At 38.9% G+C, this 21,597-nt stretch overlaps 1 protein-coding gene across 1 annotated transcript in view; it reads right to left on the bottom strand.

Annotated features, from left to right (window-relative positions):
• larp1 (La ribonucleoprotein 1, translational regulator) overlaps positions 1 to 21,597 on the bottom strand; it is a 38,971-nt gene that overhangs the window by 5,835 nt on the left and 11,539 nt on the right. The window contains 13 exon segments of the mRNA XM_028466910.1: positions 659 to 985; positions 1,336 to 1,434; positions 1,866 to 2,029; positions 2,508 to 2,682; positions 3,175 to 3,319; positions 3,963 to 4,026; positions 4,029 to 4,127; positions 5,243 to 5,389; positions 5,532 to 5,666; positions 6,693 to 6,840; positions 10,917 to 10,988; positions 14,262 to 14,327; positions 15,585 to 15,649. Coding sequence (XP_028322711.1) covers positions 659 to 985; positions 1,336 to 1,434; positions 1,866 to 2,029; positions 2,508 to 2,682; positions 3,175 to 3,319; positions 3,963 to 4,026; positions 4,029 to 4,127; positions 5,243 to 5,389; positions 5,532 to 5,666; positions 6,693 to 6,840; positions 10,917 to 10,988; positions 14,262 to 14,327; positions 15,585 to 15,649 — 1,706 coding nt within the window.

Below are 21,597 nucleotides of genomic sequence, written 5' to 3'. Positions count from 1 at the left end.
AAAAACTAATTGGAGAACCGCTAGCTTGCCCAATCATAGAGAAAAGGAAGGTCATGGATAATCCACAGACCTAATTTGCAGCAGTTTGGACACTGAAATGCAGCAGCAGAACATGGCTGCCAGAAACACTCGCTTCACTCGTTTCATATTGGCCGTGTCTCACCGACTGGCTGGGCTTCCACATGCCTTAAGCTCAAACACATCTACGTCTCAGCATCCTTTATACCCAAACACAATGTTCCAACCTGCGACTCACGCTCGCCCCTTTGTCCAACTGCGAGTTGTCACAACTGTCAGCGTCCATCTTTCTCTCCCCCAGCAGCCCGTGGCTTCCACCCCTCAGGACGAAGCCTTGTCTGAGGGGTGTATTTAAAAACAAGCCTCATCTGTTCCACACGCTGCTGGATGTGAGCCAGAGAGCCACAAACAAAGCCACAATGGGCGCCACTGACAACAAAAACCCAAACAAAAAACACACACTTTCCTATGTGTGGCTTGATAATCCAGAAACAGCTCAAACTGAAGTGAAAAAGAACATCCTCATCATTCAGCTCTGGGCAGAAACACCTCCAACAGAAGCTCAAAGGAACTTGTGAAAGTGACCGTGTGCCATCATCAAGGTTATCAGATTGACGTCATTGTGGTAGATAGACCTCACCTTGATGGTGGCATACTCGGGCTCGTACGTGTCGTCCCACAGGTCCTGCTCGTAGTAAAAGAGTCCGTCGTTGATGACCTTCACCAGCTCGCTGGTCAGCTTAGCACGTGACGTGTGGTACCCTGTGCGGTCGCCGCCCGGATGCTTCCGCAGGTAGGGCGGTGTCTGCGTCACAATCAGGATCTTGTTGACATCGTGGTCGTCGATCTCACCGTCCGTGTCCTCGTCCGACCAATCGGTGAAGGTGTTCCTGCGTCCGTCCATCTGCTCCATCTCCTCGTCAAACATGAAGTCCAGCTCCTCGGGTTCATCTTCCTTTGTTCCGTCCTAATCAGAAGATCGGAAAAGACAGCCACAATTTTAGCTCGAGTCATGATGCTGAAACCTTTCAAAATAAAAGGTCATGCATGCCAAGAAAAAAAAACTATCATCATCCCCTCTGAAACACACAACCCTTGTATAGAAAGACTAATTCAATGGTTACATTCAGAAAGAATCTAACAGCTGTGTGGATAAAAAAAAAGTTCATCAAATATTCTAACCCAGGTAACCATCATTAGGATTCTTAGGTTGATAAACCCATCATGGATGATCATCCTGTTTTTTTTTTTATTTTATTTTTTTTTTAAATAAAACCTCAAATGTATTAACAACACAAGAGAAGAAAACACAGTGACCTTATTTACTGGGGTAGCAGCAGAGGGCGAGGAGCCCGGCTGTGGTACAGGAGATCGATTGGATTCTTCCTTTTCTTTCTGCTGCTGCGATGGGGCGGCCTTCATCAGCCAAACGACCAAAGGAGAACGATGAAGAAAGAAAGAGATGAGTGATGATGTGTTCAAAATTTAAATGATTAAAAAAGTTGATTCTATGAATATTGTATTGCTTTTCATTTCATTATAGTAATGGTGTTTAATCAGCAACTTAGAAAATAGTAAATATTACAATTCAAAAGTAAGAACAGAATGCCAATTAAAGCAACAAAGATTTTAGGAGTTCAACAAAAGATGTTAATATTCTGTGGGGGGGAAAAAAATCATCCCATTTTAAAGATTTGTGACCAATTTAATAAGGAACTTTTCTTTGCAGGTTGAGCTAAACTAATTTTAATAGTACAGAAATGTAATCAAATCAAAAAGAAGGAGAAACAAAATCTTGCCCCTGAAGTGTGGAGATAATTCAATGATAATTTCCTCTCAGTGCTCACCTTTGGTCTGGCTGGTGAAGGTCGGGGCCTCTTCTTGACCTCAATCCAGGACTCAGAGTCCAGGTCTGGGAGGCTGGCGGAGAGGCCCTTAGGCATCGTCTTAAGGTTGGACTCGGGTTCAGTCTTGGTGTGTTGCTGCGCTGATGTGGATGATCTGGGAGAACCTTATGTAGATACAGACACCTCAGATTCAGCTGACATTTTGCATCACGTAAGAAAAACAACAACCTGTTTTAACGTGTGTTTTGGGTACTATGTGCAATGTTGCATAAAAATAGGTAGGATTTTAACAGTGTCTGTAGTAAATTTATCTTGCAAAGGATATGAACACCCAAACTGGAAAATGAGGGGATCAAAAGACAGCTTGAAGTAGGATTTTAATACCACCAGAGTGTTACCTCTAGAACAAACAGAAGTCACTCGACTGATGCTGCCTTGTTCATTGCATTTGGAACACGTTTGAAAAATTGCTTAATTAATTGAACTAATTGAATAATCTAAATGGAAAAAATCATGCTCATGATTTTGAAAAGATAAAAAAAATAAATTGTGATATGATTTTCCCCCCACCCCCCATATTGCCCAACCTTAGCATCAATACTTAGATGAGACATAAAAGGAAAAAGCCACCCAGCCGCTCACCTTTTATGTCCTCATTCAGCTGTCTGGGGATAAACTCGGGGCAGTTGATGAGTTGGGAGAAGTCTGTGTGGGTTTGGTTCGGCATAGCGAGGCCCGGTAGCGGCCATTTCTCCGGGTCAATCTTTCGGCGGATCTTCATGTCGATCACCTCCACTTCCTGGCTGTCCTTTAAAGACTGATGGGCCAGATAGTGAATCAGTGAAGAAGCAGCATTTCATATCATTACACTCTGCCTCTTTCTAACAATAGAGCATCACTTGTTCAGATTTACCACCTGCTTTCTTTGACACAAAAGTCTTTTCCTAACAATGTAACACCTGACAGAACCACAGTGTATTACTCTGGTAAAAACACATCAGATTTAGTTTGATGAATCTAAAATCTTTATTTATACACATTTTCTAAAACTTTGATGTTGTTGCACAGATTATTTAAATGCTGAGATCAGAGTTGTGTTTGTTCTCTCCACACATTTATTCAGAGAAGAGACATGAAGAGCTCATCACTTCCACAGCACGAGTGGTTCAAAAAAAATTCCAATAAGTCTGATTTCAGATTTTTGGACTCAATTAGCAAACCAAACTAATCCAAAGTTCCACCACTCCGCTTTCCCAACGTTGTGTGTAAACTATGTGGTACAGCAGAAATCCATATGCCATTGACTTACTTCAAGGATGATGTTGACGTCGGTGGTGAGGGCCTGCACTCGGTGGAAACTAGCGACCAATCCAATAGGCAGAAAGCCTTCCTGGTCCATCTTCCTCCTCAGGAAAAAGTCACGTTCCAGGTTGTCCAGGCTGAAGTAATACTCACTAAATAAAGGAAAGATAACCAGGAAAATTCACATTCAGGGAACATTGGTGTATACAGAACCTCTGCTGGTCATAACATTAAAAAAGTCAAATATTTAGTTCAGTTCCTCTGATGCAAGTATGAGAAAGAAAAGCACAAATGAGCAGGCCCAGATCATAAAAACACATCTGCATTACACTAAACTGAGGATTTTAGGTATCCATGTAAACAGAAGCTTTGTACAGACATCTTAAAAAAAAAAAACCCCATTAAATACTACAACCCAATGTAACACATTAGGACACAGTTGCACTGAAGCAATTTTCAGCCAAAAGATACATTTCATACATGAACCTGCATAAAATTCACATTGTAATTAAGGGCAGGAGAAAGATCAGATTTTCGACCGAGATCAGCTCGTTAACATAAATTTTACTGTTTGAAACAACATTTTGTTTTAACGTCCTTGTGTTGCTTTCATGCTGAGATCAGAGTTGTGAAAATTCTCTCCACTGTTAATCAGTCAGAGAAGAGACATGAGGAGCTCATCACTTCTCCAGCACTATGGTTAGGTCAGACTTAAACACACAAGCTACCGACTGTGGTTCCCCAACAGGTTATCATTGGTCATGTCTGAATGGGGAGGAACTACATCACTCTTACATCTGCCTTTTGATGTAGTCCTTCAGCAGGTCCTGATCCGCCGAGTAGAGTTCGTTGCTGCTCTGTTATCGTAGTAGTAGTACGTCATCGAGTTGCCGAATTTCTGTCCGTAGGATCCGTCTTTAGCGTCATAGGACTTGTAGCTGTAGTGGAAGTCGTAGTTGCCTTAAAAGGAGAGAAACAACCTTTTAATGTCAAGTCTAAAGAGGAAGCATTTTCTATTTCCTCACTTCTTCTGTTTGTTAGGAAAGTGTGAGCCACAGAGACTTCATATCTGTAGATGCACCGCACATGAGCGGTGTACATGCACAAAGCTCACAACCAATTCTTTAAAAAGCTTTAAGAAACACTGTCTACTTTAATTATTTGGATTATTCTCTCCGTTTGCTTTTTAAAAAGCTTAAATCGTATAACTTAGTTTGAATTACCTTTATGAAAGAAGGATTAGAATGAAAACGCTTGAGTGTAAACAGGGAGATGAGCAGAGAAACAAAGAACTAAACAAACCGTCAAATCTCACTTGTTTTGCCTGAGGCCGCTATGTTTGTACACAATGATGTCTCTTATCGACTGCAGATCAAACCTATCTGATGCTTCAAGATGAAAATAAATTGGTACGAATTTAGAAGAGGATATCACTCTCAAAGAATACAGCTGAAAAGTAACTACTTTTAGTCAGTTTTGTATTATTTTAGTGGCGTTAATTGCAATGCTGAGATCAGAGTTGTGTTTGTTGTCTCCACAGATGTTTAATCAGAGAAGAGACATGAAGAGCTCATCACGTCCACAGCACAGGGCATTCAACTGTTTGGAAGGATCAGGATTTCATTTTGATTGTCGAGTTAAAGTGTTGGCACTTCCTTTTTTGTGGTTGCCCTTTATCACAGTGAATACTGATGTGGTGAGAGAGCAGAATCGCAGATTGATCGATAGCTGTCCTTCCTCATGAGTTTTCATAAACGTTAGATCACGACTCAGAATTGAAATTACCACAGCCAAAATGACCTGAGCTATACATGGTCCGACCAATTGTGACAGAGTGAGGGGATCCGAGTAGAGCAGCTATTGCTCCTTTCAAGGTAGTGCATACATGTCCAGACCTTACTCATCTCTGCATTTTGTTGCCAAATTTCTGCCAAAGCCACAGTGATTAATCTGATGGTGGATTTGATTGTTTGAACACTGGTGTAATGTCACACTGTGGCTAATAAAAAGTTTTTAAAAGGCAGAATGCACTAATGTGTTTTTTATTTTTTCTATTTTATTATCTCAGGCTGTACCTCTACCTCGGCCCCGTCCCCGACCTCGCCCTCTTCCACGTCCGCGCCCTCTGAATCCTCCACGAAAGGGTGCCCCTTCGCTCTTCACACTGGACACTTCGTCGTGGTCGTCACGCCACTCTCGCTCATGCTTCTGGCTGTGCCAGTCTGCAGGAAATCAGGCAATACATCAGGCGAATAGGAGTGAACAGGTAATATAGTCCTTAACAAGCAGTACAGTAATTAAAACGTGCAGACTTTCCCATGTAAGATCAAACTAAACTTCCGTAGTCATTTGAAAGTTGCTCACCTCGCAGGTCGTTCCTGGCGTTGGGAGGAAGGCGAGGGTTTTCATTGGGTCGGCTGTTGTTCCTGGAGGCCGATCTCTCGCGGGGACCCTCAGACTTCACTTCAATCATCAGAGGAACCCACTTCTGCTTGTTTCCTGTTTACGAACAAAGGCATTTGTTCATCACAGGAAGTCTGGTGATTATTGGAAGACGGTTGATTGTCGCGCAGTTGTAAAAACACTGGGTCTGGCAGACACAGATTACCACCTCATCACACACCTAGAGCAGTTAGTTATTTAAAAGATTAAAGCACAGCTCTTAAACAGGAAAATTAATTATTATAATATACTATTAATGGATTATTGTGTTTCCAACGAGTCATCCTGCACTGCCTTGGCTGGCCTGCAGGTGGAAGAAGGGAACTGTAGTAAAGAACAGCACGTGGTTAAAGCCACTAGAGCAGAGGGTGGGACACACCACATGCTTGCACATGGTAGAGAACAAATGATGGGCAGGTTTGAATGACGTGGCCTTTTGGTTCAAAAATTATTATTATTACTACTACACACAAAAGCTGAAAGTAACCTCTTATTTCGTCTAATCATTGAGACATAAAATGTGTCTTCATTATTATTTTAACTGAGCAGGAACTCATTAACTCAACAGCACAGCAGCTGTTCAGACCTGATCGACATGTTGAGTGTCCGTTTAAAGAAAATGTGACCCATTAGTTCTGTTTTAATGAAAGCTAATCTGGTCATTTCAATGAGCAATAGATTTAATTAGATTACATTTCTATGAGCTGTGGGAGAGCATCAGCTGTTTCACAGAAAACTTTAATTTACAATCACCATTAAGTATTTTTCAAATCATTATGTCAATGCCTTCAATGTACCTTGTGACTGTCAGGGTTTTAAGCCACTCCTCAATGTTAGCAGAAGTCCTTACAATGTGCTGCACAACATTTCTAATGCACGAGTGAAAACTAGCTATAGAAAGAAGCTAGCTGTCAAAGACCACTACACCAGAAAAAACATTGACGATTTAAGCGTCTATCTGCACATGGTCTAGGTGTGTTGTTGTTTATCTGCACAGGGTTTAGGTGAATCTGATGATGGTCTTACCACGCAGATCTGCAGACAAACTAATCATACGACTCCTGAGATTATCAAGATACTTGCCTTTTTTCTTGGGGCCGTTCTTGGTGGAGTCGTCGTCTCCGTTCTTCTCTTCTCCAGAGTCGTCTGACTTGGCCTTTAGGTTCTCCTTGCTCTCCTCATTGTTCTCCTTCTCCTTTGACTCCTTCTTAGCGGTCGACCGTTTGGGGCCCTGCAGTGGAGAGAGATTTAGAGAGAGGTGAAGGAAGGTAAATGCTTTCAAAAGAAGTCAAAACAAAAGACAAAGACTTTTACTCCGCAAGAGTACGTCTCCTTGGAACGCTTGAAGTGATTTCCAATTTGGTGATAAAAACCTAAAATAACTGTTCACCAGAATAAAAGTGATTTATGAACTCAAGGGCATAAGGAACAGGCCAAAATAACTGAAAACCCCAATTAATTTAATAAAATTTGGAATCAGTGAAGGTTTGATGATATATTTTGTTAAATGATGCTTGAATGTTGAATGTTGGCAGAACTGATCAGATACAAGGATTTATGTTTACGTCTGCCAAAGAACAGCATAAAAAAAATAGTTAATTAGTGCCAATTCTGACGCATTAACAGTCAAATAATCATCATGGTTATTGCTTTAATAAATTAGACTGCTTTGCAGGTTTAATGTGTGTTAACCCAGTTGCACAATGGCATTGCATCAAAGAGGATTATCCACACACGTGATTTTGAATACTGGGGCATTCTCCAGTAACCTTTCATCAACCTTTGAGCCTTAGTCAGTCATTAGCTCTACCACTAAATGCATGTTACGTGTGCTATCAGTGTCAATACTAAAAATCCACTCATTTCAAGTTTGAAACAAATCCCAAACAGTGCCTTGGACCTTTATCGCAGAAACCTTTCACTAATGTTGGCTCCCCTTAGACTGTTCCGTTTGATTCAGCCGGTTCCCCCAAAAAAATACACAAAATAAAAGTCCATGGACTGTAATTTGTTGGACATCTGAGCCTCCAATTGGAAGTATTAACTTGGTATTTACAGAAATGTGCCTTAATGACACTTAATGAAGCATCACAAGTTGTAAGAGGAATGGAAGGGTATCTCACACTATGAATGATTAAATCACTAAGTTAAAGCCATAAATACTGCAGCTTTTGCAGAAAATGGTGATACTAATCCATAGAAATATTTCACCCTTCTTTGGATTCAGTGCTGTAGCCATACAAGCCAAACCCTTCTGATATGGTAATTACTAGGAATGCGCATCGTTAACCAGTCTCGTTTGGGAACCGGTTCTTAGTCAAACAATTCTTTGGAATCGTGAACAAAATCCATTTACGATTCCGATATTGATTCTTCCCGGGCCGCACCGCCACTTTAAACAAACGTACCCCATTCTCAAATTTTCGATGACGTCACGTCACACACACAGGAGAGGTGAGCTGAGCAGCTACATGCGAATCAATGCAGTGGAGAAATTTCTTCACGGAAAAAACTCTCAAGTCTGGATGTATTTAAAAAAAAAAAAAAAAAAAAAACGATGACACCTCGGGGATCATCACTTGTAATTCCTGCAAGAGGGAACTCTGCGGTAAAGGTGGTAACACAACCAATATGTCCAAACAACACAGAATTATACTCAAGCAATGCTGTGTCTTTGATGCACTTAGTAGCACCAGTGCTAGCACAGCAGGTAAAATTAAACAACTCTCTACGCTGCACTAACTTCATTGACTCTTAAAACGCAGCTAAAGACACTTTTATACAGACAAGCTTTTAATTAAACTCTTTTATTAACTTGGTGTTAATATTGTATTTTCTTTTACCTTATTTTGAAGGACCGTCTTGTATCTTTGTAAATCACTGTTTATTCTGTTTTGTGAAGCACCGTGTGTTTACTGTAAAGCACTTTGTGATTTCTATCTATGAAAGGTGTTATATAAATAAAAATAACTTACTATTATTGTGTGATAATGATAAAAATTAAGGTAATTTATTATCCTAAGCCAATAGCCACTTGACTTGTGGACTCATTTCACTCATTTGAGTATAGGTTGTATTCTTTTATGTACTCATGTAGTGCTTTTTTTTGGGAATCGATAAGAGAATTGATAAAAAAAAATAAATAAGCAGGAATCAATAAAGCATCGGAATCGCTAAATCTGTATCTAATTGCAGAACTCGCTCTCCTGGTCAGCTCGAAAAATGTCCTACTACGTGCATCTCCTCTACCCATGAAACCCACAGTGGATAACTCTTAAATCACATCTTTTTATCCGATACCAAAGTGTATTTAAAATAATCCATGCCACACCTTTTCCAGAGCAGCTCAGCTATTAGCAAACACAAACACATCTGTTAGGTCTGTCACCCCTGAATCTTTAGCGGGAGAGAAATGCAAAGCACTACTGTGCTGCTGAATAAGAAAATAAAGAACAAGTCTGATGCCCCAACCAGTTTGACTTATTTACTAACCACTTTACAACTGGCTGCCTTAAGGCCTCTGCACATATGAGAACAGAATTCTGCTCCAACTTATGTCAGCGAGAACAAATGCCGTGGACTTGTTCTCACAACGTTTCTTTGCGAGTCCTGGCAGCTTGTTTTCGTTCATCGTCAATGAATAGATATTCTCTGCTGGAATCAATGAGTTGTTCTGTCTGACTCCGAGGTAGGGATCAGCAAACAGTGTTGCTGATGAATGGCATGATCTAGCACATACACAGTTTACACAATGACTGGCCAGGATCCAAAGAGAGTTCAAAGGCATCTCATCGATTTTCTTAAGACATCTGTTGGAACAGTCTGGATACCTAATCTAAACTCTCTGATCGCGTTAAGTTGCTATACATGTTTGTTTCGTAAATCCATGTGCCCAATATCTGAATGCCCCGCTGATAATGATTGTAAATCAGAATGAAAGCCATGCTCAGCTGCATTTAAAGTTCAGAATTCTTTCCATTACACAAAGCAAACTCAGATTAATGTGACAACAGTGAGAAACCATGTTAAATCTTCACTTCTGTAAGGATGCGCCACCACTAAAAATCATCACCAGTTTAAGTGGAACACCGCCATGACACAGCAACTGAAACACCAAAGATTTCTTCTTCTCTGCTTCTAACTTTTCAATTTTTCTTCTAATGACTGAAGAATCCTGAATTATCCTCAACCCACTCAGGTAGTGTGTCATGGTGTTTAGTTATGCCTGATTTCTAACTGACTATGTAAAATGCAACAACAAATAAAGTCTGCTTTAAACATCCACAGCAACCAAGAGAAAGATCGTCACCATGCATTTACCTTCTTCGCTGGTCAATGCAAAATTTCCAATTAAAACTGACACATTTAAACGAAAGGTTTATAGATGATACAAACAAAGCAAAAGTAAGAGTAACCTTGGGTGGTAGACACAGGTATTTCAAATCTAAAATTATGCAGAACATTCAGTCATTCACTACCTGCTCCCTCAGGTGTCTGATATTCTATGACAATGACATCACGGACAGTGTGAATGAATGGATGGTGGTGGTGACAATAGTGATAATGATTAGTAAAAGACAACACATTAATTTTATCATAACTTTAGACTTTTACAGCAAAAGAGACATTTTTTGAAAAATTTAAAGATGTTGCAGCATAAACATTGGCACCAATAATATTTCCTTTTTTTTTTTTTAAAGAGACTCTACAAATACTTATGTGGACAATAAAACTGAATAATTCAAATCGATTTGAATTATTCACTGCAGTTTCAACACCAAGGATAAAACTTCCTGGTTACACTGCTTTTAGCAGGCAGCCTGGCCTGTCTGCTGATGTAGCATTTACAACCATGCAACTTTAATTGTGTACAGTGGTGAGAATTATTTTACTGTGTAAAATTATCCATTGTGCATCCTTTATGTACTGTATATTGTAGATTATTTTCTGCATTTAGTCTGCATTGATATTCATTAAAAGGTTTTGATTGACAGGGTTGATATTTGCAATAATGGCTCTCAAAGCTCAACCAACATGCATTAGTTTGATGGCCAACACACAAAGGTCTTGTGCCTTTATTTTGAAAGATGGCAAAGAAAGAGTAAACTTAAAGATTTTAAATAGTTATTTTGCTCAAAAACCAATATGTAATATAAAAGGCACGAGTGCTGAAGAAGCACAATAGGCACTAATAGTTCTGCCTTTATGTTCAATTTGAGGGGTTAAGCATGTTAATGACCGCGATAATCAAAAACATGTCAGCAGACAGGCAGGCGGGAGGTTTCAGTGGCTGCAGGTTGAACTTACAGTCATTCTCCATGAGTCTCTGACCTGCCTGACAGTCGGCGGGCAGGACACGGTCCGTGTCTCTACCTCCATCTGAACAGAGGGAGGGAAGAGGAGTTTAGACGAGACAATGAGGCGGACGTGGGTAGACACAGAAACATTCAAGCTGAATAAAGAATGAAAACTGATGGAGTGACATCTTTGAGTACAAGTTTGATTCAGCATTTCATGGACTAATCTCATGATTGGTCAGCTTAACTTCTGAGCATCAGCATCTCTGTGGTTACAAATTTAAGGTTACTTCTGTATAATAGAATAGAGAGAAATACTAGTCTACCTACAGCAAAACATAATAAATTATGCACAGATAAAACCACAATCATTACTTTTCGCCAAAACAGAATGGTGCAAACAGATGAGATGAAGCCTGTGTTTAAAGACTGATTTGAAGTTATTGCTTCAAGTAACAACTCTGATAAGTTAGATAAGCAAAGGAAACTAAGTCTGAACAGTCTTGATGTGTGCTGGGATTGATCCGTCAGTCAACCCTTGAAATTATTTCACTTTACATTACCAGGTGACAGCAAAAACTTTCTTTAAAATAATTCATAATTTGTGTTTATTCAGGACTTTTGGTGTATGGGAGGAGCGCCACAGAAAAATGTAGAATGCTTGAATCAGCTTGAATGATGATGATGATGATGTAGCAGATATGTAGAACATGATTGGCTGGATGTATTAAATCAATGGATAAATCTACCCACCAGTCCTACTCAAAATAGCAGCAGATCCAGTCTTTTATGAAGGGGTCCCCTAAAAGGTCATCCCTTCCCAAGCTATGGCTGCCATCTCAAAACTCTGCCCACTCCTACTGCAATTTGTATCACCGGACCCTGAAAATTATTCCTGGCCCTGACGACGTGACCCACTTCAACCAGCACCAGCGCTCCTGTTCCAGAGCAGAGGGCAGCCTAAAATAAAACGGGGGTGACAGGAGTCGCTCTGCTGATGACACCGTTACTGTCCAAGGTGTCAGAAATAGAGACGGTGCAGGTCCCACTAGTACGACTGTAAGAGGAATTACATCAGATGCATCCTGAGGCTGACCAACAGCTGGAGGGGACACTAGGATAAGTTTGGAGTGGGGGAGGGGCCAGTGGCCAGTGTGTATATAACATCTGAGCTGAGGGAATCCATAGTGACCTCTGTACACGCAGCAGCAGCGTTGGCGAGATCTTACTTACATGAACTCTGTCAAACTGATATACACCAAAGCTCAACTGGTTTGGGCTCAATTCATCTGACCACAAAGTGCACATGCAACAAGAAATGTTACAATTACAGACTTTCTTTCTACAATTATTGTCAGAGAAATAATTGTGATATAAGATTATCACTATTATTTTGCATCATTAATTTCACATACCATATATCAAGTACAATCAGATGAACCCTCCTTGTAAGTCTTGAATTTTGATTTATTTCCATCTTTGATTCTGCTCTCGCAAACAAAAGAATATATAAACAATGGAAAAGTGAACCAAGAGTGTGAAACATTTAGTTCTTTACTAAATTATCCCATTTGGAATTAAACAACTTTGTTTTTGTTCTGCTGATGAAACAATTATATGGTTTAGTTATAATACTTTCTATAAATTGATGGTATTTGGCAAAATTACAAATAAACCATTGTAACATTAATGACCACATGAATTGCGAAAACAGGCAATTGTTGCGACATCCCTACATGTGCCATAGATACTAATATGTTTATGGCTTTCAGTATTCAACCTCTTAAATTGAATAAGGTTGAAAAACACCACAGGAAAACAAAAGATTCAACTTTTCAAAACCCCAATTTTAGTTACGCACTTTCCCCAGGCTCAACTTTCAGCTTGGAGATATACTTCTTCTCTTTCACCGTTACCCTGTTCCATCAGTAGGAAGGTTGTAACAACACAATTAGAATTAAGATAGTTTATAGAGGAGAAAAGGCTTGATGGTAGGATCTGGTAAAGTATTAAAGTTGCAAACTTAAAACCAAAAGAGAAACACTCAACGCCTAAAGAAGTTATAAAACAGCAATTTATGTGAATGCATATCAATATTTTCTTTTCCAAAAGGCGACACAATGACAATATTTATTTTCCTCTAACTCCTACCAGAACATGAATTTACACGCTCTGCCATTTTTGGGTTTTCCTCCTATAAAGGGCAGCATGTGTCAGCTATTTCCGCTTTCTTTTTCTTTTGGGCTTGTAATCAGAGCAGGGTTTTCAAAAGCAGTTCATTGGGTGCACTCAACAATTTATCTCCTAATACTGAGAGGAGGGGCCGTGTTACCACGGGAATGATTGAGTGTCAGAGAAAGCCAGTGTGAGTGCCTGAGTAAACAGAGTGCAACTACACTGTGAGTTTTGTGAGGACGAAACAGGAAATTCGTGAAGTTACGGAAGAGAAATATATGTAGTTTTCACGCACGTTGCCTTAGTGTTTCCAACACTGGCTTACCTGAGGGAGTTATACAAGGAGACGACAGGAGTGAGTGGCTGACCGGGGGGATAGAGCCGAGTTTGTATAAGCGACTAGCAGGGGAGTAGCTTTAAAATATATAGATCATCATAGGCAGTACTTTTATTTTAAATAGTCTAAAACATAAACCTCGATGTAAATCATAAATTTAATTTTATTAATATCCCCATTAGCTTCTAAAATCACAGTCGCTATTCTTCCTGTGGTGTTACCAAATTCATTATATGCATTTTATACATTACACACACAATTCCTAAAAAAACAAAAAACATATCACATATATCCACAGGGCTGCGCATAGTCTTCCTCTCTTTTATATATTTGAAAAGTTATTCAATCTTATAAATCCTGATATATCTCCCAGGCCTAATCTAAATCCAAATATTAAACTTGTTATTTACGTTCTACAGATTTGATGCAATCAATACACACATTCAGCTCTACTACTCATTAAACAATATGCATAAAAAATGTGGGACAACGGTGCATCTTCACACAATATCTCCACAATCTGACTATGTCGTCACTAACGATCAGTCTCCGGTTCCCCTTGGCATGCGGAGTTCAAGTTCTCGCACAAATATTTCTCAACGGGACTTTGGAGCACATCTGTGCAGTCTTACAGTAGCTATATTGACTTAAGCTGTGCCAACTCACCGCCTGGGAGCAAAAACATGTGGAACCAACTGTTACTCGTATTAAATGAATCCCTACAGACCTCAAGCATTTACCACTGCACCTTACACCACCCTAATGCCAGGACACCCTTGTGTTCTCTAAACACCCACTGGCGTGTGACTCCACACTTAACACAAACACAGCAACATCACCAACCTGCATGTCTTTGGTTGCAATTTCTCCAGGAGTCGGCCAGCTGTTGGCGTCACAGAAATCTCCAACCTGACACAAAAAGGTATGGATGTTAAAGGACATTCAGTAAACCATGTTAACATTCCTCTTGTATAACAGATCAATAGTCTAGAAATTGCCTTTATCTTTCACCAGGTGTTTGCAGGGTTGTATGTATTGCTTTTAAATATGTACTAAGTTCACAACAACTCAACTGGTTTTCAGTGCTGCGTTAGGGTGAAGCATCATTGAAGAGGAAGTTGATAATGAAACACTAATGAAAGTGAGTTTTTGTTATAATCAGCCATTCTTTCACCCTGCGATCCTGCAAATTTGAGACATCGATAGATGTGATTCTGAGAGCATAGGAGCAAAATTATCACTGTGACCAAACAGTCAGGGAAAACCAAACTGAATCAGTGTGTTCTGGGAAATAATCAATTAAAAATGACAGACTTGATGTTATTTAGACATCAAGAGTATCCATTTTGAATTTTCCCCAATTCTGTTCTGTTTTTGTTGGCTTTTTTCTAAATAGACGTCATCATTACTGGCTTTTAACCTTGCCGAAATAAGGCCAGCATGCTTTACCACGGTTGATTGAGTTACTTATAGTTAGAAATGTTAACAAAATGCTGTGAGACGACGTGTCCATCTGTTTGTTACCCTTACTGGATATTCAGACACCTTATTTGTGGGTAAAAATATTGAGGAAATGATATAATCTCCAAACATGTAGGTGAGAGTTTAGTCTGTGTCATAAATGGAAGTATTAAAAAACAGTGGAAGAGCCAATTTTGCAATTGCTTTTTGTGTCGGATAATTGTATTAATTAAGTAAACGTGATTCCTTCCTCCTTAAGATCAAAACATACCACAATTAATTTTCACATTTTACTGACTTACTTTATTTTGTAATTTACTACACTACAATTTACTAACTACTGTGCAGCACCTTCTGTTTTATCTGACTAAATGAATCATCCCATTTTCAACGACACCTTTACACTTTTATCCCGGGGGGGAGAAAACATGTATAATTGCAAAAAGTTTGCAATACAAGTATTGTCAAGTTAAATGACCAATGCAACATGGAGTGTGTGAATGAATAATTGATATTTCGCAACGTTATAACACCGCGTGAAAAAAACATGGACAAATATAGACATAGTTCTTTTCTCCCACCTTGGTAGATGTATAAATAATCCAAATGCTGATGCTAGGCCTTGAAATGTAGGGTTCAAACCTGTAGTTTCTTATAATTTAGTCAGAATAGAGCATTGCTCCTCAACATAAAACACATCCTTACCTTTCCTCCTCGTCTGGCTTTGGGAGGGTTCCCTGCTTTAACCACTTTGGCAGGAGCCATCGACTCTGTGGGAGCACAGAAAGGATAGACTTTAAAACCTACAGTGCAAACAAACTCCAATCACGAGCAATTAAAACAGATTCTCTCTGAAACTCATTTGATATGATTAAAATTATTGTCTTTAGGGGCAGTTTTGGCAAGAAGTTCACAATGCAAATCTCAATAAGACACATAACCCCTATACAACACTAACGCCACAATAGAGGGCAGCGCAATTGTGCCTTTAAAAAAAAAAATAAAATAAAAAAAAAAAAAAAAAAAAAAAAAAAACAGATTTTTTTTTTTAAAGAAAAATTTTGAGTCTCGGTTCGATTTTCAATTATTTTCTTCCAACGCACTTAAAAATTACTGCAGACATCAGATATATTGTCAAAAGTGCAACTTTATTGCTGTGATTATCCTCAGAATTAAAATGTTATTCAACAATTTCAAGCTTTAACCCAGGTTTAAGCAAAGGTGCAGCGGCAACTTTACAGTTGCTTACATTTTCTGATTAAGAAATCACTATAACTACATATTTCATAACATATAACATTACAATTAAAAAAATAATGAACTCTTCCCTTCTCAGCATAGTGCGAATAAAAAAATGTAACTTGCCTGTGGCACACACATATAGCCTACTCAAATCGTAAACACATGTAAAGAAAGAGGGCTGGCTGACAGCAAGGATGGAATGCAAGAAATAATTTTAAACTCGAATTTGTAAAATAATAATTGTTTTTCTATACAAATCAATTTTTTGCCCAGCCCTACCACAATATGGTTCAATGTAGCAAAATTCTAAGTTCATTCAGTAAAAAGAATAATTGTGCAACTTGTATGTACATAAGGTGACGATAGTGGATACGTAAAACAAGAAAATAAATTTTAAAGTGCAATGTCCTTTATCTATTACAAGTAAAACATGTAGTGGCTAAAGGTTGAATATAAAGTGCATCATGTTTTGTTCTGAACTTACAGTCAATGTAGCTTCAAATACACACTGAGACATGATGTAAATGTAGAGATGTTTTTAAACAACAATGTGGGGGCACAAGTCTTCACAAAAATGAAAAACACCATGGACTCTGATGCATTGGTGATGCCCAACAATTGCCAAAAGTTCTAGCACAACACACATCCAATGTTATGTATACATGGCTTCATTCAGATGGCGGCTCTTTGAATCGCTAAAGGCCCTCGAGCTCTTAAATACAACAACAAAAGTTCTCCAAAGTATAGCTTTTTTATCAGTGTCCAAAACAATCATGTCAATGTTTAGATTTTCCTGCGATAGGACTGGCGCCCTGTCCAGGATGTGTCCTTACCGAACAGGAATAAGTGGGTTAAAAAAATCCCCAAACATTTCATTTTTGTTTAAAATGATATCAAATGGTGTTTTTGTGTTAGGATTATTTTTACCAACAACCCCTAACCCTCAGTGGGAGGGGCCTAATCAGTAGAAATGTAGTAATAAAAAAAAAAACATTAAAATTAATCCCCAGCAACATTAAGAAGCTAAACCTTGAAGCATACTTTAGCTAAAAAGACTTACTTGTTGGCATTGGGAAAGATTTTAGTTTTATTGGCAACTACAGCGTTTTCGAGTTAGCCGTCTTAGGAAGTGAAGTGAAATAGTGCAGGAGGCCGGTGAGGGTGGTAAGGAAAACACTGCATCTACAGTTTACTGCATGGGAGTCTCACATCCTTAAAGCTAGAGTGTGACCGACTGGAGGCAGTGACGTTTGTCAGAGACCAGACTAGAACAGAGCTTTGTAAGTAGAGCTGGGACAATACCCTTTTGTCCCGATTTGATTTTAATCCCAATTCAATTTCAAATTGTAATTCTGATTTTACAAGTATTGAAATTCTACAGTGATTACATTTTTTCCTTATCCAAACACAAGTTGAATCCTAAACTTCTAGAAATATGTCATCGCTCCAAAAACAATGCACACCACGTCACATTCACTGATTTATCAATATTTATTAAGTGATTTATTGTTTCGACTGAAATAAATAAAATCTCCATCAGAAAGGAGGTAAACAACATGTACAAAAAAAAAAAACAAATTTGTACATAACTGTTTGAAGTTGTTTAATATTCATCAAGCAAGTGCTTTGGAGTGTCTAGGTTTTTGTGTAGGAACAGTCAACATGCTGGTAGTTAGGCTGCTCCAATAGAGAAGTCACAATGTATTGCAGTGTGAAGATTAGCCTTGTTTTTCTGTCCGAGCCACAGTTAAATATATATATATCTTTTTCCCCCTCAAACTAATGACAAAATAAAGTTTTTTTGTGTGAGAAAATCTGATTTTATTAACTTCTTACATTCAGAAATGATCAGCATACATTAGTCGTCATCATCATCATCATCAATGTGGACTTGTTTTTACTATGTATTGTGATCAAACTGTGACTTTACGTTGGACACAGTGTTAAAATAGTTGACCAGCGTGGACATCATTCTGACGTCTGTCAGTTTAATTTCACAAGCTGTAGCTGACGTGCGCACCGCAGCACCGCCTCATGTGACATAACGCATGTAGACACCTTGACTGGCTTTAATACCTGGATAAGTTTATTCAATATCCAGGAACCGTTGGTCAAATCTTGATCTAGCTTTGTGTCCGGATGGTGACGGACAAAATTATCAGGAATGTGCGTCGTGTTACACAATGCGCTACTTGTCCGGAGCAAAGTTTAATACAGCTTTGGTCATGTCTAAATCCGTTTGCCATGGAATCAATCAAAAGTGTCCATACTTTTTATTTAAATCGTACAGGTGCAGGTTTAATCAGGGTTGTTGGTTTGTTTGCTAAAGGGAAATCACAGCTGCTGCAACTCTTCTTCATGCTGCAAGTCCTCCTCGTGTTTGCACTCACTTGTTGGCGCATTACCGCTACCCAGGAAATCGATTATTAAAATCAGCACCCAAAAAATTGTGATGAATCGTAAACTTGTTCCCCCCCCCACCCTTAATTGTACTCAAGCACAGGCTCTTTACGGTTAGTGCAGTCATAAGGTGGAACATCTACTATGAAAAGAAGTAAAATGATTCATATAATATGATTCATATAAAAAACCCATATGTCAGAGGCGGTTCCTAATTGAGCTAAAATGTGTTACATTTGTAACCATAGCTTTGTGATAACCTCACTTTCCATTGCTGGCTTTGGTTCTATGATGACAGCACATTTCTCCCATGAACATTAACAGTCACAGTGGGAGTTTTCACAGTTATGGTGCAGTATGAGCAAATTGAAGTTTATTTGTTTACATTGTGGACACAGTTAGCAAAAAAAAAAAAAAAATATGAAAATGTGTCCCATGTGACATAACGAATAAACCTTTCATTATCTCAAAACCATTGCAGTGTGCAATGCAACACACACATCCAGACTAAGTGTAATTATGATGGTGTGGGTTTTTGTAGCAGATTAGGACTCAACTATACCAGAAAAACAACCCTTATATTCTACATAATGAAAGAAAACCTCACCTTCGACAGCAATGCCATTTGGTTATCAAAGCACAATATTCGTCTTAAACATTTTCATTCATTCATTCTTGTGCTCTTTTGTTTTTTTTTTTACATTTTTTTTGTACTAGCCCAATGGTTCCCTTTACAATCATGTAAGGGCCTAAAGCCCTTCAGACATTGGTTTGACGCGAGTAAACTCGGGGCTCAGATGTTCCACTTGAAAAATTCCTAAATTTTTTCCCATCCATTTTTCTTGATCATAGCAAATCAGAATCTCTATATAACCATGATCCAAACAGATCAACATCCTCATATTTAGTTCAAATAGAAATTTAAAAAAAGCATACATATAAAAATACAAGATCAAGCATTCATAGATTATGGACAGTTATATCAACATGCTATAAGCCTTTCTAGAAAACTGGATCACATGCTCACAATAACTATACCAGTTTGGCTTTTTCAAACTAATGCCACGTGTTTGGCCAATGCCCTCACACAGATTCGTTTCACGATTTCCCTTCCTGGCCTTTCACCATTGCAGATCAAGAACATTAGTTTTTTGTAAGCCTCACTCAACCCCTGAGGCTAAAAAATATTTTTCATTCTTCAACACAAATAGATTTTTAAACATAATCTTACAACCAACTTCCGCTGTTTTTTGTTACCTCGTGGAAATGCATTTATTTAGCTCCAAATAAACTGTTAGGTTCATGAGTTCATTTAAAAATCATGTCTCAAAGTGTGACCTCTCTGACACACTTCCAACTACCAGCCAAACTCCAGCTACAATCGTGTAACGTCAGCAGTGCTAGTGCAAAAACATCCTTCTGTTCCCTCAGAGAAACATGACAAAGACACTTTGGTCAAAGCTTCGTGTTTAAGAAGTAAGAACGATAAAGAATCGACTCAAGATTAATTATGTATGTTTAATAGATATCTATTGCATTTTAACATTTAGCTGAGTGTATGACCAAGCACCTTTGACGCCAAACAAACACCAAACTGAACAGTAGCGTGATTACACAGATTACATTTCTTTGGAGGATTTAATGTTCATCTTAACTATGTTGCGTACGTTCAAACTCAAAAAAGACAATGCAAACAATATACATCAATGCAAGCTAAGTGTTAAGTCTACTTTTGCTAATTAATAAAAAATCTAAACACTAAGTATTATTTCATTTAATGGTGGAAAAAAATTAGTTGCAAATATGTTACAAGCCTTTTCTATTTTTTTTTACCATTAGAGAAATGTCATACTGTGAAATTGTTGGCATTCACAACAAACTTAACTGGGCAAATCTAACATTCACACAGTCATTCACTTTGACTGGTGTTAATATCTGACTGGTAATAATTATTTCTAACTCTCCCAAACTGTTGGACAGTGAGCTGTTGTTCAGTGATAAACAGAGGGCTTGTCGAGCTCAGCCTTGTCCTAATCAGCTGAGCAGCAGACCACAAATCCTTCCACAGCCAGGCGCGTCAGCATCATCCTCCCAGGTTCCAATATCTCAGGGTCAGGGTTTAGGGTCGGGGTCAGACAGGGGTGATGGCAAACACAGCCTCAAGGTGTGCATTTAGAAATGACTGGTCTATTCAAACCCACTGCATTTACATCTGTTACATTATCAGACTTTTCAAGATATCCATTTTTGCCACTTTGTACACATATCTAGTTTTTACATAAGATCTTTTGGTTTGTGCTAAAGTGAACATTATTTTAGTGTTTGAAAGATTTTATTTTGGTGTAAATATATTTCACATTGTTTTGTAAAAAAAAAAAATAACTTTTTGTTGACAAATATTCTTTTGAATAATCATGATCTCGGGATCCCCCCGGAAGAGCTGGAGGAAGTGGCCGGGGAGAGGGAAGTCTGGGCCTCCCTGCTGGGGATGCTGCCCCCGCCACCCGGAAACGGCTAAGCGGGAGAAGATGCATGGATGGATGGATGGATGATTTTAATTATGACTAAAATAAATGTGATTATAATTTTTTCTATAATCGAGCAGCCCTATTTTAGGGTAGGCTTTACACGGACAGGATTTTTGGGCCGATCACCGAGTTTAAAAAACGGTAACTGTGAGGGAGGGGAAGAGTTGGTTATTTCTATGCAGGACCTGAACATAACTTTGCACACACAACAGCATCATGGCAATGCAATGCAGACAAGAGCACTTGCAGGTGTAAATGTGAGCTAAACCATTTAATTTAGTCCCTGAACAGCAGCTGTGTTGACTACAACAGTTGGAGATGGAGCTGCAGAGACAGACCACACTGTAACTACGTGAAGACTCCATCAGCATTAGATGAGCAAACACATATTTCCTGACTGTGGCATCGCAAAACCTGCTGTTGCTTATAGTCCGTATTCACATGTGCTGGGGTGCACACACATACGCACGCCGACACACACGCTTATGTCTCCACGACCATCCTGAAACAAACAGAAGTCTCCGGTATAAAAGCGAAAGTAAACGGGA

The sequence above is a fragment of the Gouania willdenowi genome, chromosome 14 (genome assembly GCF_900634775.1).
Source record: "Gouania willdenowi chromosome 14, fGouWil2.1, whole genome shotgun sequence".
Taxonomy (NCBI): Eukaryota; Metazoa; Chordata; class Actinopteri; order Blenniiformes; family Gobiesocidae; genus Gouania; species Gouania willdenowi.
The sequence above is the reverse complement of the archived record's forward strand: the minus strand, read 5'-3'. Positions and strand labels throughout refer to the sequence as shown.